At 42.3% G+C, this 20,954-nt stretch overlaps 1 protein-coding gene across 2 annotated transcripts in view; it reads left to right on the forward strand.

Annotated features, from left to right (window-relative positions):
* Positions 1-886: 886 nt before the first annotated feature.
* The window catches only part of SLC66A2 (solute carrier family 66 member 2), a 65,053-nt gene continuing 44,985 nt past the window's right edge, over positions 887-20,954 (forward strand). The window contains exons 1-3 of one of the 2 annotated variants that reach the window (XM_051611142.1): positions 887-1,365; positions 10,257-10,390; positions 15,540-15,593. In XM_051611142.1, the coding sequence (XP_051467102.1) occupies positions 1,163-1,365; positions 10,257-10,390; positions 15,540-15,593 (391 nt within the window). In that variant the 5' untranslated portion in view covers positions 887-1,162. The remainder of the gene's footprint in view (positions 1,366-10,256; positions 10,391-15,539; positions 15,594-20,954) is intronic. The other variant, XM_051611143.1, reaches the window with a different exon arrangement.

The raw sequence follows: 20,954 nt of genomic DNA on the forward strand, positions 1-20,954 counted from the left end.
TCCACGACGGGAGAAAAGCCCCTGTCTTGCAAGGAAGATGTCCCGATCGCCGTGCTGTCGCATTTAGCTAAGGAGCACCTGCAATTCTGGGATCCACCAGCGTTTTTATGACGCGTGACGGAATCTCCCGCAGCTCCGAGGGCAGAAGTCGCCGTCAGGGGAGCGAGATCTGGGATCGCGCCTCAGAGCCGCGCGCGGAGGGAAAGCTCCTCGGGGCCGCCCGGGACCGCTCCTGGCCCGGGGCAGCTGCGCAACCTCCGCCCTGCGGGGCGAGCTGCCGGGCGGGACGCCGGCCGCAGCCGCTCCTCGGCGTGCCCGGGCAGCGCCCCCGCGCAGCGGCCCGCAGCGGGGCCCCGGGGGGCGGCGGCGGGGCCGGTCCCGCCCGGGGCAGCCCCGGTGACACGGGCCGCCCCGGTGACACCGGCTTCCCCCGGTGACACCGACACCCCCCCGTGACACGTGCCGGCAGAGCCCGCTCCCCGGGGCACCCGCCGGCCTCCCGGCCGCGCGCGCCCCCGCCCGGCCCCGCCCCGCCGGCCGCCGCGGGCACGCGCGGGGCGGAGCGGCCCCAGCGCTGATTGGCGGAGGCGCGGTTGGTCGCGGTGGCGTCAGGGCCGCCCCGCGCGCGCGCCGCCGCCCAGCCAGCCGGCGGTTGCGGAGGAGCGGGGGGCGGGGGCGATGGCCGCGGCCGGAGCTCCGGGGGCAGGTGGGGAGGCTCCGGGGGAGCGGTGAGGGCGGGTGTCCCCCCAGAGGGGCGAGCTGGGGCAGCCTGCTGGCGGGGGGGGCCGCGTGTCCGCGCCCGGCCAGCCCCCCCGCCGCTCCGCCCGGCGCCCCGGCCGTTGGCGGGAGGTCCCAGCGGCGGAGCGGGGCGGGAGCTGCTGCCGCCCCCAGCCTGTGCGGGGGCCGGGGATCCCCCGCGCGGGAGCGTGGCGCCGGGCGGGGGCGGCCCCTGTGGCGGGGCGCTGGTCCCGGCTGGCTGGTGCCCGGCGAGCGGCCGGGGCAGCCCTCGGCAGAGCCTGACGTCCCGTCCCTTTCAGCAGGTCCTGGCTGTGCGCGGGAGGCCGCTGCCGCGGGGCCGCATCCCGCCCGGGAGCCTGTGCGTGGCTGAAGCCCCCTCTGTGCGGCGGGAGGCCGTCCCCCAGCGGGGCTGCGTTCCCCCGCCATGGAGGCGGGAGGCTTGGAGTGGCTGCTGGTGCCGATGCAGCAGCTGCTGTCGTGGGGGGCTGCGGGGGCCATGGTGTTCGGCGGCGTGGTGCCCTACATCCCGCAGTACCGGGACATCCGGCGGACACAGAACGCGGAGGGCTTTTCCACCTACGTCTGCCTGGTGTTACTGGTCGCCAACATTTTGCGGATACTTTTTTGGTAAGTTGGTTTTGTTTGCCCAGCTCTAAAGGTTCTTGCTTGCTAGTTGTAAAGCTCTGATTTGGAATATTTGAGAAGACAAGTGTGTTTTACGTACTTTTCGCCCCTCTCTTGGAGGTCAAAATACGGTCTTCCCGTAAGTGGGTGAATCTGCATTGAGCAGGATGAACTGGGCTCAGGTGCTGTGTCCTTACCCTTGCCACATCTGATTATCAGCGCTCTGATTTTCCAACATGCAACTTTTGGGTAAAGAAAAAAGAGTTATTCTAAGGCATATTTTTTTTTTCTTTCTGACTGTATTTCCCTTGCCCCTCTAGCTCTGTTCTCAGAGTGAAGGCCCTGGTCTTGCATGCTTGTTCTAGCAACTAGTTGGTATTAATATCGTTGGGTTGCTTGCCATATGTTCTTGAATCTTCTTGGGATGCCAGCTTGACTTCAGAGTGGGCTCACTTGTAGAGCTCCATGCGCAGCAGCAGATGGAAGTAATAATTCTTTGATAATCAGGCAAAAGGGGGGCTATCTTTTAAAGCAAATTATTTTTGTTTTCAGCAACACTTTCAGTATTTAAAAACCAGTTCGTTTCCATATGTAATTCTTGTGTTGCTGGACAAAAAAATGTTACTGGGGAGTATTTTCTGCGAATTAATTTTGTTAAGTTTTATTCCTCATTACTTCTTTTAATATAAATGCTACAGCTCTGAGAATGTAGTTGAGAAACCAAAGAAGAAATCTGAAAAGTCTGGGAAATCACTGCAACTAGGAACAGTAATTCTGAGAACATTTTGACTACAAAATACTGCTTTGTTGTCCCCAGAGAAGTAATAGGTAGTAGGGTACATCCTTCTGTTGGTTTCCTGTTTGTTTTTACAGCTCCTCTGACTCTTGAAGTATAAGGAGTTTCTTGGATTATTTTTCTACAGCAAAATGTGACACAAGTGCTTTGCTGGAGTGGAGAAAAAACAGGGACCATCTCTTGGGACCACAGCTTGTGTTCAAACTCAGGAGTTACCACTAGATCAGAGCTGGTGGCATTGGACCTATGTTTTCCTGGGGAGAAGTGTACAGAGCAGCTGTTGGAGAAAGTTCCCCAGAAGGGAAGTAGAGGAGAGGACAAGTGAAAAGCCAGAGCTGACAGTTTTGAGAAATAGAAACTAATTTTTAGTTTCACTGGAGGTGGTTGAAATATACAAATTATTGGTATCTGATGGCATTTTGTAGGGAACCCAGGCAGTGCATCTGTTAAATGAGGCTTAGACTGTGGAAGAACTGAAAAATCTTTACTTTGAATTGACTTTAAACGTATCTAGTTAAGAGATGTGCAAAAGAACAAATACTACAAGTAAGGGAAAGCTGTAATTGATATCCATGTTAAAAGATCTATGATTCTGTGATTTTTCAACACTACAAAAGAGAACACAATTGTATCGATAAGATCATGTATTTTTTTTTTTTATTGTGTGTATTCAAGCCACATGGTGGAATCTCCCTGACATATTCTAGCTCTATGGAGGCTCTGGTCCTCTTGGAGCTCTGTGGTGGCATGGAATGCCTTCACACAGTGTGTGCAGAGATGTGTCTGGCTGCACAGGGAGTGTAAGGCATGCACTGGCTTGTGGTACTATGGGGACATGTTGCAGGCATGAGCCTGCAGAAACCTTTCTGTCTGACTTAGAATGAATCATATCTTTCTAGTTCTATTCAGCTGAAAGACAGGGAACGTGCCTAATAATAATTCATTGTTCCCTGAGAAAGAATATTTTGCTTCTTTACTTAAAAAGATTCAGCAACCCTGATAGTTTGTTATAAACAGTAGTAAGTCATGGAGTGAGTATTGAGGGTGGATGTTGTCTGTGGCCAAATGGATGATTAAAGGAAGACAGCAAGAGGCAAGAGCCTCTGATTTCTGTGAACCTGTTTAAAGTGCACACACAGAGCAGCCTGGGAAATCCATTTTTGTGTTAGTTGTTTAATGTCACCTATTGTCTGGGATACAGCACTCTAGATAATTTGACATAAACATTTGAATTGTGTATGTGATGTTCATTGGAGGGAATGAGAAGGTTTTTATTTGTCATTATTAAATTATTTGGTCCACTCTTGTCCCAGAACAGAAAGTAATTTTGTTTTGTGTAAAATTTTTCCTCAATCTGACTTTCAAAGTACCAGTTAAGTTCACTCCTTCTTCTTAGCAAACCAGTCCAGACTTTATTCCAGGTCTCTCTTCTGAAAACTGTACTGACATACAGCTGCTGTTTTCAGTTGTTTTTAGTTCGTCTTCCATATCCCTGCATATTACATGTATGATTTGTGCCAGATTCATCCCTTCTGACTTCCCCTCCACCCTGATCCAAAAAGAAGTACTTAAAGTAGTAAAAAAATCTTTCAAGTTCTAAGTGTTGCTTTTCAGGCCATATTGATTTTTAGGATAGCTCATGTTGTGGAATGTTTTTTTAATTTTTAACTTTAGAGGTATTTCTGTAATTCTTTTTTGTTACTTTCAGATTTTCCCTGAATTTCATATACTCTTGAAGTGGGGCTCACAGGGAGGAATGTTATGTATTTCAGATGTGCAGGCAACAGAAACGGACAGTTCCTGCCTGTTATACCATGTTTCCTCTGTATATTTTCTCTTGAGTAGTGCTTTTCTTTCCGTATCACTCATGTTACTCATAACAGACCCAGTCCCACCTTTCCTCTATGGCTCTACCATAACTTTGTTCAACTGAGCTGGGGGGGCAATTGCCTCATTTCTTATTTGTGAACTGGCAGATTCCACATGTTCCTAGAACTGTGCTTAGGTATCCTGGTGGCGTTGGTTGTTTTTCCTGTGTGTGTTTTTTTTTCTAAGTCTGGTTTTGCAGAGGGTGAAATTTGATCTTTTGTCTCCCCTCCAAATACAGTATTTACTTCCTAATCTTGGCACACTTCATGTGTCAATAGAGTTGCAGCTGGTGTGTTCACTGTGACAGTAGCCAATGAACAAAGTACTAGTGAGATCAAGGATAACAATCCTGTTTCCAGTTACCTGTTTTCACAATTTCTCAAATTTCACAATTTTACCACCTCCAGTTCTAAGCCATCTTTTAAAGTCAAAAGGACTCAGTGCAATGCCTCTCCTTGTCTTCCTGCCACCTAATCCCTTAGTGTCAGGGTGTGCTCAAAGAACTTCTTTTTGCTAGTGATGACAGTAACACATTAAGTAATATTTCATGCTTCTCTGTTTCACAGAATCTTAAAATGTCATCTTTAAAGAGACATTCCTGCTTTCACTTACATGTGTTCGGCCATGCTGTGTTCCAACAAGGAGTTCTACGCCAGAACTTTGTGGAAAAGCAGTGGGAAAGGATAGGTCTGCAAGCGTGCAAATTACATATGGGTAGCAATGGGATGATTCCACTCTTTGTTTATGCACACATGCCTTTTGTTTAAGAAAAAGAAAGTGGAGTTTGGCCGTGCAAAGTTGTGGTTTAGTGTGTTGCCTGTGTGTGAAGTCTCTGTCCCTTTTAAATAACATTATGAAAAAAAAAAAGTGAAAAGTGGACATTCTGTGCCCACAGCATCACACAACAGGGTCTCTGTTTACTAGTGTGAAAAGTAGATTTTGTGCTATGACTAGACTTGGTATCAAGTTAACTTTAATTTTAGTAGTAATTCTTTGTTTTATACAGATGATTTTATATTATACTTGAATCAGCATTTATTTTGTGATGCCACTGTAGCTGCTGGTCATGATTTATGACTGGTATCACCTGCTCCTTGGTTCTAGTCCTTCTACCATTGTCAGTACTGCTTCTCCCATCTGTCTTCTCCAGACGCCATAGGTCATTGCTCCTTGCCCTGCGCTCAGTTCAACTTCTGGACTGATCAGCCTGGAGAAGGCCTGTGCTGTGGATAAGGAGGAAGACGCGGTGCAAAGCTCAACGCCTTTGCATGCCCCAAAACATCTGGTATCAATTTTTTCCCCTTGGCATTTTTAATAAAATGCTTCATTATCTTTTTTGTTAGCTAATGTTTTATTGTACTTGCTAGCGTTACCTCTGATTTCTTGTTCAAGACTGGCTTTTAAAATACCTCGAGTCTTGCTGATGCATGAACTTTGAGGCGGTTAATCATCTGGCTAAGGTGTGATAGGCTGTTTTGAAGTTGTGGGCCAGCTTCAGAGTGCACTGTGGCACATGAACTCAGTTGTGACCAAGATGGACATATCTTCTAGTGTGCCAGCTGACTAGCTTTGTGTTGACATGATTGAGAAGAGGAACAAAAATGCTTGTCAGAGTTGTATAATCAGTTGGGGGTGGAGGATGCAGAAAAAAATTACTTGTGAGTTCTCTGTCTCTTCCCCCTCTCTCTCTTCCCCCTTTCTTTCTGTAAAACAGCTTATGGTAAGATAAATTATGGTTTCTCTTAATATGAAAATCAGAATGAATAGCTAGAGGAAAGGAAACTGCAGATTTCTTAGAAGTCAGCAGTAGGCATTTTTATTTGTATCTTGAGTAACTTCAGCCAAAAGTAGTTATGTTCCCTGCTATTCCCAGAGGTCTTTAGACTCTCTTTTTTCCCCTCAGTTTTGCAGTCCATAAACTATTTTATGTAGTAGTATAATAGGGTTTGTATCTTTTCCAGGAAGACAATAGTCTTTCCAAAGGTTTCAAGGTGCAATTCTGTGGGTCACTGGCCTAAAACTCATAAAGCAACACTATAGAAATCCAAACAGCAGAAAATAAAACTGACCAGTTTTGGAGTTGTTCTCACAAAATAGTTACTTTAAGACAAAATGTGAAAACACGTTCTGACAATCAGGGAGAAGTCAAAAACCATGGAGTGTGTTCTTTTTGAGTAAAGATAAACCTCTACCCATTCCACATTGGTTCACCTGAAGCAAAGTGCGTTCTGAAAAATGTAATATCAGTAGAACTGGGAGCTCTCTGTGCCACAGGGAGTCAAGGAAATAATCTCCCTGTTACGAGTGGAGGCTTACGAAGACACATGCAGCTAAAGGTACTTTATAGGAAAATGTTAGACTTGCTATTTTCTGGGGTAGTTTCCTACATATTTATTTATTTTGCTGTAGCACCTGCAGTGCTGCTTGTGGATCAGGTCCCTGCTGTCAGGTGTTATTTTGGCTGTAGATAGCGTGTCAGTGATGCCTTTTTGTAGTACTTCCTCTGGGAAGAAGAAACTTTCGCTTTTAAGAGTTCTGTTACTAAAATGAATCGTGCCAGCCTTTGACATGTGGGGAAGGTGGGCTGATGTTATAAACCAAGCTGAAAGAGTGAATACAATTTTGAAAGATTTTGTTACACATGGCCTGCTGCTGGAATCATGCTTAGATATTGAGAGCAAAAGTGTTATGCAATTTCTCCTTTCTATAAATGCTAGAGAGTAAGGATAAAGTGTGCTGTTCTTCTGTAAAAAAAGAAAAGGTAAAGTAGTTTGTTTTTTTTTTTTATGCCTAAGTGAGAATCCCAGAATGTTAGGGGTTGGAAGGGACCTCTGAAGATGATCTACTCCACACCCTCTCTGGGCAGCCTGTTCCTGTGCTTGGTTACCCTCACAGTAAAAAACTTTTTACTTATGTTTAGGTTGAATCTCCTGTGTTCTAGTTTGTGCCCATTGCCCCTTATCCTGTCATTGGACACTGCTGAAAAGAGACGGGTCTGGTCCTCCTGACACCCCCCTGTAGATGCTTATAAGCATTTATGAGATCCCCCCTTCAGTCTTATCTTCTCCAGGCTGAACAGATCCAGCTCTCTCAGCCTTTCCTCATAGGGCAGATGATACATTGCTCTAACCATCTCTCTGGCCCTGTGTAGTCTCTCTCCAGTAGTTCCTTGTCCTTTATGAACTGGGGAGCTGAGAACTGGATGCAGTATTCCAGATGTGGCCTCACAGGGCAGTATAACCTCCCTTGACCTACTGGACACACTCTTTTTGATGTACCCCAGCATGCCATTGGCCTTCTTGCTCTCAAGGACACATTGTTGGCTTATGGTCACCCTGTTTTTCACCAGGACCCTGAGGTCCTTTTCCCCACAGGTCAGCCCCCAACCTGTGCTGATACATGGGGTTATTCTTCCTGCTTGTTTTGGGCGCTCTTTAAAGTCCTGGAAGTGTGTGTCAAGGAGAAACTCTTACCAAGAGATCCTGTTGTAAAACTAGCTTGCTTCTTGTTCTTTCTGCTGATTAAATTATTTAGATACAGCTGCCATGCTGCAACACCAGGCTGTTGTCAGGTCCGTGGTGGTGTGTGCAGTATACTGCACGCTTTCTGTCTTGCCTGGAATCTGTAACTAGCTTCCCAGAGAGGTGGAAAAGTTGACGCAGAGCGGTGAGGCTTACAGCAACCTTGGTGTTTCCACTCTGCAGTGAGTGGAAGTACCTGAGAAAGCTGAAGTGGTGGGTGCTGTGCTAGGCCTGCCCATGGTCAGGCAGAGGAGAGGTGAGAGGCCACTGCCTGGGACATCAGCCAGCAGGGGAAAGCTGAGCTGGCATGGCGTGCAGGAGTAGGCCCAGGGCTGGAACAGCAGCGTTATTGCAACAGGACAGAGTTGTACTGATGTAATTACCTAGTTTTCTCCATGACTAGTTAGTCTCTGCTCTGGCTTGAATGTTCACTTCCCTTTACTCTCACTTCCCCCTCCCCTTTCTTCGCACATTTTTCTAGTACAGGAAAAAAAAAAGAGATTTTGTTTTTACAGTATTAAGTAAGCACTAAAAAACTTTTTCTCCTTGTAGTCTGAGTTCCCTGAATACTACTGTTGTCACAGTTGTTCGCTTTATGTCACATATTGTAGTTGTGGGGTGAAAATGCAGAATAATGATGGTGAACACCTCGTTCCTAGGACTTTCAAGTTGTTCTTTTCTGGGAGCCTGTTCCAGTATCCTAAGGCTCTTAATCTTTCTCTTGTAATCAATACTCTAATGTTCCTCTTCTTCCTGGCTCCTGCTGTGGCAAAGATAGGAATCACCTGTATGAGGCAGAAAGTAATCAGAACTTAGGACTTCATGCTTTCCCTGCAGGGCTTTTATCTTGTAGTACTCCTAGCTCAAGGTGACGTGAGGAGTCTTAAACTGGATTAATGTTGCTCTGGCAGGCCCTAACAGCAATGCAAAGTAGAGTAAGCATCTTGGAGTGGTGTTTGTTTCCATGACCCTCGGCAAAATGAATGTTCCGTCTTTAAAGGTTCAAAACCCTGACACTGGACCTTGACACTGATTCCCTTCAGTTGTGTTGTCATGGTAGTGTGGCCAGATATCTGTTAGGCCATGTCCTGGTAGCTGCCTGTTGGTCTCTGTGGCAGCTGTTTGATTTCATGTAGATGTACCTAGCTTAGTTGTTGCCTACAAAGCTCAGTTTGGGGGTTGGTGTTTGAAGAGATGTGTCATGTGAGCATGTTATGTTTTGTAAACTTTGGCTTGAGAGTTGTAAAAAAAATCTGTGTTGTGCATTGTTTGAAGTCCCTATTAGATTTTTAAAAATTTCTAGTTTACCTCTCTTGTGTGTTGTGAGTTTTGTTTTACTCTCCCTTTCCCCCAGTTTTTACAGGGTTGTGGTGATGGTAAATTGTTACGATCAGACTGCAGGTGGCAGTGCTCAGGTATGTTTGCAGTGGGTGGATACTGCAAACAATAATTTTGTGAGGTGCTTTTTACTAAATGGCCAGTAATCTCATCAGCAGGAAGAAACTAACCTTGCAGTGACCTGCACTGGATTTACCGTCATGCTTTCCTCTAGTTTACTGAGCTGCTAACTCAGACCCTCTTAAATGCATTACTGCATTTTTACACGCAAATGCATTTGTAATTGGAGATTTTTTTTTTTCTAACTGTAAACAGTTTTGACTGCTCTGTAGTTCTAAGTAAGTATTTTCAGTTTTTTCCCCTCATTCCTTGAATAAGAGACAAATACAATAGTAGTGAATTACAGGGGAACTTGGCCACGGTCAGCATAATAGACTGAATTAGCTTTCAGATCATGGGCATGGGGCATAAACTGGCCCATAAACTTTTGTTCTCCCTTGCATTTTATTCCCGGTGCAGTGAAAGACTTAGCCAGAGAGCACTCTTCCTGTGATCACATGCATCAGTTTTGTTCTCTATTTCCTTACTCATAGCATCCTCCAAACTTGTTATGATAATGGCTTTCCAGTGGCCCAGCACAAATCCATTGAGGATAGAAAGAAGGGGAGGGACTAAGGTACACACGATTGTTCTTCCAATAGCTACTGGTGGTGTCTTTGGCAGTGGTGTGGAGGCTCAAGGTGTTTTGTTTCCTTAGCTGTATGCCATTAGGCAGGAAGTACGTGGCCATTTTCATTGGTTTGGGCTGCTTGGCTGTTCTGCATAGGAAGATTTCCAAGGAAGCTAGTCAAGGACTTTCTAGTGTCTCTCTTGTCCCTTATTAATTGACTCAAAACATATCTCTCTGGTGAAATTACTATAGTGGAAATGCAGTGTTGTGTGAGTGTGTGATGGTGAACCTAGCTGGTGTTTACTAACACAAAGCTCTGCTATGAAGGTAGCCCAAGCATAAAGTGTATTTTGCTAGGGTTCAAACAGGAACTGTCAAGAAGGTGGCAGTGGATGCCAGGCCTGTGACACCAAAGTCTCCAGTTCATGATCTGCTCAGACAATGGCCTTAACTGTATTGTGAGGGAATTAAGAAGGTGTGTGTGCCTCACAGCCTCACTCCTGCAAGGGGATTGTGACTCTGAAATTCTGTATGTGCATCCAGATTTGACTGGTGACTTTCTCTTCCTCAACTTTTCATGCCTTTTACTGTTAGGATTTCCTTTTTCAGGTGCTTAGACAGGATCAAAGAATGAAAGTAACTGAGAACAATGCTTGTCATCTTTGAGATACTGAATGTATTTACTTTTTTTTTTTTTTAGGTTTGGAAGGCGTTTTGAATCCCCTCTTTTATGGCAAAGCATTATCATGATCATTACTATGTTATTGATGCTGAAACTGTGCACTGAAGTACGTGTGTCCAACGAGCTAAACATAAAACGCCGCTCTTTTGCAGGTTAGTTACAGGAACTGGCTTTTTGCACAGTAAATCTTTTTGAAAGCATGGTGAGCTGTATTTGAACAAAAGTTCTGTCTGAATTGCAATTTAGCTTCCTTTCTTGATAACTTTTTTGAAAGTGCTTTTTTCAAACATAAATATGTACATCTGTAATTTTATTTCAGACATGTCTTTGTTCAGTCTAGAAATCAGAGTTCTCCTTAAGATTTCACACCACGCCCTGAATATAGGGCTGGCTGCTACACTGTTGTGCTAGCCTGGATATTTTTTAAGAGCTTGACAAGAGTAAGAAATTATTTTCTTCAGCTGTACTTTTACCAAGTTCTTAGAAATGATCCTACCTAAGATGATGTCACACCATAGTTGTAAAACTATGTCTTTTTGTATACCATTTCCTTGGGCTTTAGCGTGGGATTAGTTGGGATTTACAAGAACTCTCTAACTTATAATTTTGATTATTTGTTACTTTTTAGGCATTGATAATCTCTGTTGGTGCCAGTATTATTCTTTATTTAATGAAATGTGCAGGTTTTGTGGAAAGTCCTTGCTTTTTTTCCCCAGATAAGAAATGTGAGAGAGGTAGTTTTTGTGTTTCTCTGTGTTGACTTTGACTTACAAAATTTTGTTATTAAAATTATTATTTTATTACCAACAAGAAGAGCATGAATGCTGTCAGTTGTTTTGCCAATATGGATGTATAATTTATTCTCTCCATCTGTTCTCTTCCCTCATTTGCTAATAATTGAGGGTCTGATCCAGTTCCAGATATCCACAGCCATTATTAGAAGGCAGCAGCTGCTGGCTGTGCGGTAGGGTAATTTATCTAATATCTAAGGAAGCTAGTTCCATTCCTGCTCATGGTGGAGTGGAGTGTGAAACTTTTCATTTAAGTAAGTGAATTAATTCACGTGGAAGAGGACCTGGACTCCAGCTCCCAAACACCAGCTGCTGTGTTCACAAGGTTTTTTAGTCTTGCAGGATGAATGATCTAAAAACTACTTTGAGACAGATTTAGTATCAGTTAAAATTCAGGAAGCATTTGAAAGGGGCATGGATGCAGCAGGTGGGCCCTTTTCCCTCTTCCCTGGGGCCCGTTCGGACGCTTTCTGCGTGGGTCACCCCCCAACATCGGTTCCTGACACACATTTACACACATGACCCTGCATGCTTCTTCTGTAACCTTTGGACAAAAAGGGAATCTATTCGGTTTAGTATATAGCCATCTTTAAACAATTCTGCCTGCAAGACAGTCTTCTGAATAATCAGTCTTTTCATTACCAAGTAATGGAAACTCCTCCATATTGTATTGTATCATTTAATCCTTTTTCCTGAAACTTGGCTTGTCATTTGTTTAATTAGCTAGAGAGACTAATTTTACCTATTTGTGGACCGTAATTATTTGTTTTCATCAAAAGGCTTGCATCCTCCCACAAACTCTGAGAACAGTTAAATTTTTTACTTACCTGTGATTGATTTTTAGTAAGGCTACCTATATAGTGCTATGGCAAATAATAAAAATACAAATGGATACAAAGCTCATTTCAATTGAGGCAGAAAGATAGGTTTGTATTTCAAGCACATTACGAGTGGGAGTGAGATCAGTGTTTCTAATCCTACTCCTTATCTCTTAAATTTTATGGTGATCTAGGCAAGCTTATAAATGTGTACTTTCTTTTCTCATAGTTTGCTGTGGCAGTGAGAAGCTAGGTTTGAAGTAAATGTTTTTGATTAACTTTGCAGTAACCTGAGGGGAAGGTACACAATTCCTGTATGATAATATACTTCTGAGATTGCTGGTTTTCAATTTTAACATTTTTCTTCTTTAATTTCCATAATCCCTCTGAATGTTTATGCAAAATAATTAAAAATATTTAGAAAGTGAACAGAATTGAATATTTCAGTGGAAGGGTGTTACTGTTTGACTCAGGTATCCTGTATCCTTGCCCTGTCAATAAAATAAAAGGATACAGGAACACAGAGTAAAGATGTGACCTTGAAGACCCAGCAGTTACAAAAACATGACTCTCTTATCAGCTTTAGTCAGAAGGCTCTGTGACTAGTTAAAAGAAAGCTTACTGAAGGAAAAAAAAAAAAAGTAAAAGGAAAATTGGCTTCATCCTGGCTCAAACCAGGACATAGGGAGTTTGCTGTTTTCTTGTATTACTATTAAATGCTGAATTTCTGCCCCAGTCATGTTAATATATATTTACCAATGTGTTTGAATTATGTGGGAGCCACCTTTCTTCTTTTGTTTTTGTTATTCCCACAGATAAGTTCCTTAAGTAACAACTAGTTTAGAAGGAATCTACTTACAATTTTTGGAAGCATTAAGGATCAATCTCCTAATCCTGACAAGCTTGTTCCATATTCTCTAGCCTGTTTTGTGGTGTTAACTGATGGGTTAAAATACGTATACATAGCAGTTCAGAACATAAGACATAAAGCCATTCAGTCTATAAATGCAAGTACAAGATTTTGACTAACTATAACACCATGAAAAATACACACTCTCGGGGCTCTTTCCAACAATGTTTAATCATTTCTTGTAGGCTGTATATAGAGAACTTACTAGAAAAACTTGCGTAATCTTTTTTATTTCTCTCAGTTACTTCTCAATTATGGGATTTCCCCCTGTCGTGGTTTGTGTCCAACATGACAACAAAGAACCAGCCATGAGGCTGCTCACTCAGCTTTCCCCCCTCACACACACTCTGGGATGGGGAGGACAAAGTCCAACTAGAAACTTGTGGGCCAAGACAAAGGACAAGGAGGGTTTCACTCATCATTTATGGTCACGGGCAAAACAGACTCAACTTGGGGAAAAATAGTAATTTAATTTCACACTAATCACCCACACACAGGACACGGACAACGCAGAGAGCAGGGCTTGCATATGTTACCCCACCCCTCCCTTCTTCCCGGGCCCAAATCCCTTTGTTCCCAGTTTCTCTCCCTCCTTCCCCCCAGCGGCACAGGGGGACAGGGGATGGGGTTTAGAGTCACTTCACAGGCTGGTGGTTCCTGCTGCTCCTTCCTCCTCAGGAAGAAGGATTCCTTACAGTCCTGCCCTGCTTCCCCACGGGGTCCCTCTCATGGGAGAGAGTCTTCCATGAACCTCTCCTTCGTGATTCTTTCCCAGGAGGTCAGGAACAAGCTGCTCCGTCATGGGCTTCTCACAGAGTCATGGGCTGCTTCAGGAACAGTCACCTCCCCAGGTGCCAGGGTCTTCCACAGCTGCAAATCCAAGTCTGTGGGCTGCAGGTCCACATTTGTCTTTCCTGGTGCCTTCAGGGGATGCTCTGCTGTGGTTCTCTTCCATGGGGTATAGAGGGACAGCCTGTTTAGGGGCAGGGGGGAAGATGATTGTAGAAGCTTCTTACAGGAGCCACCCCTGGAGCCCCTGCTGCTACTGAAATCAGGCCAGAACCAAACCAGCACACCCCCTTTTTAAGTCTTGTAAAGTGAAAATAAATTGGAAGTGGTGGAGCCCATCTTGTGCTGCTGTTGCCTTTTCTGGATGCATAAACTTCATCCTTCAATTGCATGTACTGATTGAAGACAGAGTAAGTCCTCTTTATATACCCAACTCTTTTATTATTTTTAAAACTTGGACTGTATACCCTATTTTTAACTGTTCTGAATTGGGGAAAAAAACCCAACCCAAAATAAGAAAACCACACAACCCCTCAACTTTACTTTAAAACGTCTAATGACAGGACAGTTCTCCTGTACTAAGTACTTTGAAAGCTATGTGAAGGAGTCTTCAGATGAAATCAGCAGGCATGGACAATACCTCCTCGTCTTTTATCCTTTATTTAACACCACTGTAATTGCATCTTAGCTGCTTTAATGTAGATGTCCTGTTACCATTTTCATGTTAACAACTGTTCTCCTTATTCATTGCCCGCTTTGGAACTGGTGTCTGTGCAGCTGTATGTATGCTGTATCGGCTCAGTGCAGAAAGGCTCAGGGTTGAGTGGTAGTGCCTTTTTTTAATAGTTACTTTTGTTCAAAGTGCTGTAGTTCTTCTCGGGCATGGTGGTTCTATAAGGCTAGAGAGCTAAATAGTGAAAAGTAAAATGTGTGTGCGCTGTGTCTTGACTAGAGACTCCAGAGGAGGCTGAAGCAAGTTGCCCACAGCTGTAGACAGCTAAAAACATCAGGTCACTGTTGAAAATGTTGGCAGGCCACAGCATTCTCTCATACTCTTGGAGAGAGACATACTGTATGAAGAACTCTTCTTTTTCTTTCCCCAAATACGCCTTCTACATCTCTCCAAAAAATACTCAATTTCAGCTATTCCCAAGACATTGTAACAGATTTTGAGCACCATGAATGTATGAAAAATAGAGGACAGTGTTTTTTAAAAACGGGATCTTAGACATCTCTTCTTCTTATAGTACAGCCCAGGCTCCTTAAGGGGACTCTTGCATTTTTACATGAAGGTTATTTCATCTGGCCATTCATCCAGTTTTGTCTTCCTTCCAACTGCAGGTTGTCTTAACCTGCTTTATAACTTGTATCTTAGTATAGCACTCTGATCCCTTGAAGAGCTGTTTTTGGCACTGGAAAACACTCTTGTGTAATACATGATTTTCAGCTGGCAGAGGAAGGCTAGAGTGAAGAAAACTAGCAAGCTAAATTGTTGCAAATGGGACCTACTCTGTCCTTGATATGACTGGCTTAAGCTCAGACTTCTGGAAACTTATTTTAGAACAGCATTTTCCTCAGGAAGCAAGGCGACCTTGTTGTTGTAGCTGATCATACATACATATCTACACACTGTCTTGCTGAGGTAACAGCTTGTTTTCTGTGATCGTGAGAAGTACATAAAATAAGAGTTAATCTGTCTCCTTCAGTATTCTCAAGTCTTAACTTTCTCCCCCTAGGTACCATGTTGTTGGGTTGTGCATGAAGAGTGTTATGGGACTTCCTACTGCTTGTCCCTTTTTTAACATCATGGGGTGGGAGTCTCAAGGCACGGAGACTAAAATTTCAGGCATGGTTTGTTTTGGCTGTTGTTTTTTGTAAGCAGAATGTACTAACTGACTAAACTGTAACTCAAATACCCACTGTTGCATTTAATCATACAAGTCTGTTTGTCTTTCCTTCCTTTTTTTTTCTTTCCCTCAACTCTTTTGTGTAGCTGCAGATAGTAAGGATGAAGAAATCAAAGCACCTCCCAAGAGATCCTATCTGGGTATGTACTGTACAAACCCATTCTGCATGAAGTTGTCCCCTCAACTACATGTTTTATGCTTTGCTGCTTTTTGTAACCATTAAAAAAAATATTTCTATAGAGAATGTTTGCATTACCTTTTGTTGACATACTAAAACCTGGTGCATCTTTTTTTATTTTTTCATTTTCCCCTCCCCACTTTTAACTTTCCTAGAGGAAAAGATGCTTTCAGCTCTATTTCAGAAACTAGTTATTTGAAGACACCTCAATTCACGTAATTGTGTGTCAAAATGATACCTTCATTTTGCTAGACAAGCAAAATATTATGTGATACAGGGATCTGTCTCTTCAGACTCGTATTCTTCCTCTTCCAGCTCTGACTCTGGAGGAAACAATGAAAAATAGAGCAGTATCTTTCAGCATTGTTCAGAGTGCTTGTTGATATGAAATCTTCCACAACACTTGGTGTTCAAGCAAAATGTTTGCATCCTTGTGAAAACTCTTTTTGTTAGAGCAGCCTCAAAATTGTTGTTCAGGAATTAGTAACACTTGAGGTGAGAGCTTCCACTTTTCAGTTTCAGAGTTGGAATCGTATGTTCTTTGATTTGCCTAAGGAAGAGGAAATCCTAGGTGAAAACTAGCCTTGTTGTATTTTCAACTTGAAGTATTTTGGAAAGACAGTTTTATTCAAGTCATGGTAATTTTCTTTTAAGTTAGCTTGCATTAAGTTACCAACTAGAGAGACAGAAGTTCCTCAAATTCAGTTTTTATACTGGTAGTTGTGCTGGTTCAGAATCTCACCATTGATACTGCTTATGCTCTGTTGCAATTCTCAAGTTAGTAAGGGGTCAACTGAAAAGTACAGAGATAAGGAATTTTACTGGAGTATCTATTTCTGTATTTGTCAACACAAAGTTAATTAAACTGGAGGTAGCTCTGAGAAATACTACTGAAGTCTAATATTATCCTGAGTGCTTTCTTGAAGCCATAAGACGATTCCTGCTAAGGTTAAATAGACTGTTCTAATGATTAATCTTTTGGATCTCCCCTTTGAGATTTAGGGATAAAATGCACACTTTGGGAAATTTACCCTGTTTGCTTTCATACCAGTATTTTGCAAAGCACCTTTTCCTTTTTGCGTTTTCAAAACATTTTTCTTTCTAGACTTGATATCAAACTATTTTGTTTTTCTGTTTGTAGTCATTCTCAGTGGCTTGCAACACTAACCAATGGAGTGTGAACTTTAAGCAGTGTCAACTTCCTTGTGCCTATATTCCTGTTATCTTTTACTGCTATTCAGCAATGCTTTATTTACAGTGTCAGAGCTAGAAACAGCTGTCTGTGCTCCTAGTTATGATTGAGTGGATTATTTAAAAGTGCTTCAAGTGGTTAAAATTAAACAGAAATAAGTAACTTAATGCGACCTTTTACTCCTTTCAGGTTTTTTTGGTGGTTTTGTTGTTGATGTTGTTTTGTTTTGTTTGGGGTTTTTTTGTGTGTGTGGTTTTTTGTTTGGTTGTGGTTTTTTGTTCTTTTTTTTTTTTTGTCAAGAAGTCATTTGCTTGATAGTTTGGTGGCTTAAACTTTTTAGACTTTTTACGAGGGTGTGTAGTGATAGGATATGGCGTTATGGTTTTAAGATGGAAGAGGTTATATTTCGAGTAGACATTAGGAAGAAATTCTTTACTGTGAGGGTGGCGAGATGCTGGAACAGGTTGCCCAGGGAAGTTGTGGATGCCCTTTCACTGGAAGTGTTCGAGGCCAGGTTGGATGGGGCTTTGAGCAATCTAATTCAGTGGGAGGTGCCCCTGCCCATACAGGTGGGTGAGAACCAGGTGATCTTTAAGGTCCCTTCCAATCCAAACCATTCTATGATTCTATTAAAAAGTTGAGGTTTATAGAAAAAAGCACCGTGCTTCTTGATCCAGCTGATCTAAGTCTGAAACATTTGGTTAATAAATGTTACTTAAAAATTCATTTTGGAATTCTTTATCAAAATGGGATGAATTATCACTTAGGAACAGTCTTAAACCACTGCTCAGAAGTTTAAAGACTGGAGTGCGCAGGTCTGTTGAAATATGATAGTTCTTACTGGTAAACAAATGAGAAAGCTTTTGAGGTTTTTGTGTATATTGTATATGCAGAAGTATGTCCTGTTAAAGAGTGGGATGCGTGGTGCTTTACGTCACAACATAAGTAATACTTCAGCTTACAGAGGGCTTAACTGAGCTGTATCCTGCAGTGATGTGTTTTGCTACAGCTGTGGCAAAGCTGGCTTACAGGTTAGGTAAGGGGGTGATTTACCATAGTTTCCTGTGGCAGTGCATTCTCACAGTGTTTTTTAATGAGTTTGGGTTAAACTTTTGTTCAGGAAGAACAAATTGGCTTTTGAATTTCCTGTTTGTTTCAATGGTATAAAAAAATGTTCTTCAACGTGTTTTTAGGCTTATGAAACCTTTATGTCACTTTTTCTGGTTACATAGTAAGTGCTCTGTGTATTGCATTTGTAATTCAAGATTGATTATCCATGAAGACTTTTGTAGTAGACCTGTTGAATCATTAATTTGAAAATGTACACGTCTACCAATAAATTTAAGATGAACTTGTTAGGAAAATGCTGAGGCATTTCCTTGATGCCTCTCTTTGAATAGGAACTGAACTTCTGCTTTGCTCGCTCGGATTGCTTTTAGGTATGTTTTATTGTCAGTAATCCAACAAACCACTTAATGCCACTGTGTTTCTGCAAGTTATCTGAAAACCCCTTCATCTAGCAGTTAGTGCTGAGGGGATTGAGTGTAAAGCAACAGGTTGCTGCAGTTTCACTGACCTAAGTGAAATAAATACAATTTATAGTATGATGGGCCCCAGAATGTAGGGTTTCCTTATTTAATACAAAAATAAAATTACTCCCTCCTTTTTCTAGGCAAAGGAAGGATTAAAACAGATCTAGAAGCTCTAGTTCTGAAGGAATTTCCCTTTGTTTTTTAATGCAGGTATCTAGTTCTACCTAATGCCTGCTAGCATTTGATGGCTACAGTTGAGGAAAGCTGAAGTTAGAGTGATGTTTTTTTGTTTTCTTGATAAGATGTTCTAGAACAAATGTGGATGATGTCTTAATCTGTTACACTAAAATACTAGTTTCATTCATATACATATATATATATGACTGTTGGAGGTTGTTGAGGCAGAAGAAACAAAACACTGAACAAGCCATTGCTTTGAACAGACTATCTTTTTAAGTTGGTTGGAGTGGTCTCCTTGGTGTGGCAGGCAAGTCTCAAAGCAAATGCAATTTGTTCAAAATTTTTCCAAGTAGATGTTTAAATATTTGGAAGGACAGTTCTGGTAGATCACAGGAGTTTTCCTTGTTTCTCTGAAGTTGGTTTTAAAACTTGCCATATTACTGTACTCTGAACCTTACTTTTAGCCCAAAGGAAATGTTTTCAAGTAAAATGTCATAATAAGATGACAAAAGCTCAGATTCACCCAAATACCTGCTGCAAAAATATTTAAAACTACTTTTTTGTCTTGGGGGGAAAAATGTAAAATGTCTACGTAGTTAACTTGACAGTTAGAATCTGCATAATAATGCAGAGAAAATAGTAATATGAATTAAGCAGGTGCAGTCATCTGCTATATGGTCTCCACTGGCAGTGTGTGACAGCCTGGTAAATGATTCACACTCTTTACTTAACTCAGGACAGGTTCATGATGCAGAAGGTGGTTCTATTCATGGGGCTGAAGGAGTGCCATCGGCCAGTTGGCATACAGTTGTCCTGGCAAAGGGTTGACTGTGTGGAAGTGTGTTGTGGCCAGTTGTCACTTTCCCAGTATTTTATAAGCGTTGATGAATTCTAGTTTCTAGGCTTGTCATTTGACAGAAAAAAAAATAATTTTCCTTGAGGTTTCTACTCGGAGATCAGAAGTGGCATATTTGACAGTGATAACCTCATCTGGTTGGTAATGTTTCCTTCCTTTGAATTTGTATGTGGGAGTTGGTGTATAGTGGCTGTTTCTTATTAACCAGTTTTTTACAAGGCCATTTCATATATTGAATGAAATTTACATTTAGTGATGAGTATAAGTAGCATCTCTGGACTATAAAGGCTGTATTGGAAGAGTCATTGTGAAAAGTTTTGTGTTGTTTTTTTTTTTTTCCCCAAAAAGCTTGAGAAACTGGAGCTACCATCCACAACTTATTTTGGTTCTTAATCTGAAGCCTCCAAAGCCTTAAGGGCAGAAGGGATTATTTGTATGCGTGTCGGCAATAACATTTTGATTATAGATTATTGTGGTACAAGCAGTAACTTGTAGTCAAATTGGTTCATGATCATAGTTTAAAAATCTACCCATTCTTCATCTGAAAGCTCCATCTAGTAAAGTGAAATATCCTCGGTTATAAAATTTTAACAGATTAGCTTTGAACAGGAGATTGGACTAGATGTCCTGCAGAACGTTTTTTCAACCCAAGCTACTGTGGGATTGTAAATATAATATTCTGCTGATGGTTTACTGTGAGACCACCACATGCCATTTGAAAATACAGTCCTTTTGTTTGTTTTACTCACTTCTCCGTTTCAGAGCAGGATACATGTTATTTTAGCTAATTAAAGGTACTTCTACAGTAATCAGAAATACACTGTATTCTTAATTTTGTCAGCTGTTTTAGCTTTGTAGTGTTTTGCATCACACATGTTAAATCATATATTGTTGGTAATCAAACATTATACGTCTCTATCCCTAAAACAGGGAGTTGAGAAAGTGGTGTTGCATGTGCCTACTAATGATCAGGGCAGGGAACTTGGAGAGTGGCATTTTAATTTTGTGGCTACCCCATTTAAAAATCATTATTTAGTTCCCTTGTAAGTTTTCAGCTTACACGAAGTAGAGAAAATATTGCCAGACAAAGACTTGTCAAATCTCTACTGAGTCAGAATGGTAGCGGGAGCAGTATGTTCAGACCTGTCTCAGGGGCCCTCTAACCCTTCCTTTTGCACCAGTGTTGCTGCTGCTTTTGGATGGCTTCAACATGAAAACAGATGCAGGCCATTCTTTTTATTTACTTCTAATGTGTGTATGGTGTTAAAATGGTCTCGCAAGTTGAATGTAGCATGTGAAGGGCCCATGCCTATTCTGAAGGCCTACCTGCTACAAGGGAGCTGGGGGAGAGGTGGTTGGATGGGGATGGACAGGCAGGGCGTGGATACAGGTTTGGTGGAGTGAACAAGCCTGGTACAGTGGGGAGGCCTTTGCTTTCCCACGCTGCATGAAGTGCACTCTGCAGTGTTTGGGGGAGTTAGGAAGGAGGAGTGCAGCTGTTGTTCTCTAAGCCTCCCTTTATTAAAAAAATAAAAGTGGACAGAGAACAGAAAAAAAAACGCT

This window comes from Apus apus, chromosome 2 (genome assembly GCF_020740795.1).
Source record: "Apus apus isolate bApuApu2 chromosome 2, bApuApu2.pri.cur, whole genome shotgun sequence".
Lineage (NCBI taxonomy): Eukaryota > Metazoa > Chordata > Aves > Apodiformes > Apodidae > Apus > Apus apus.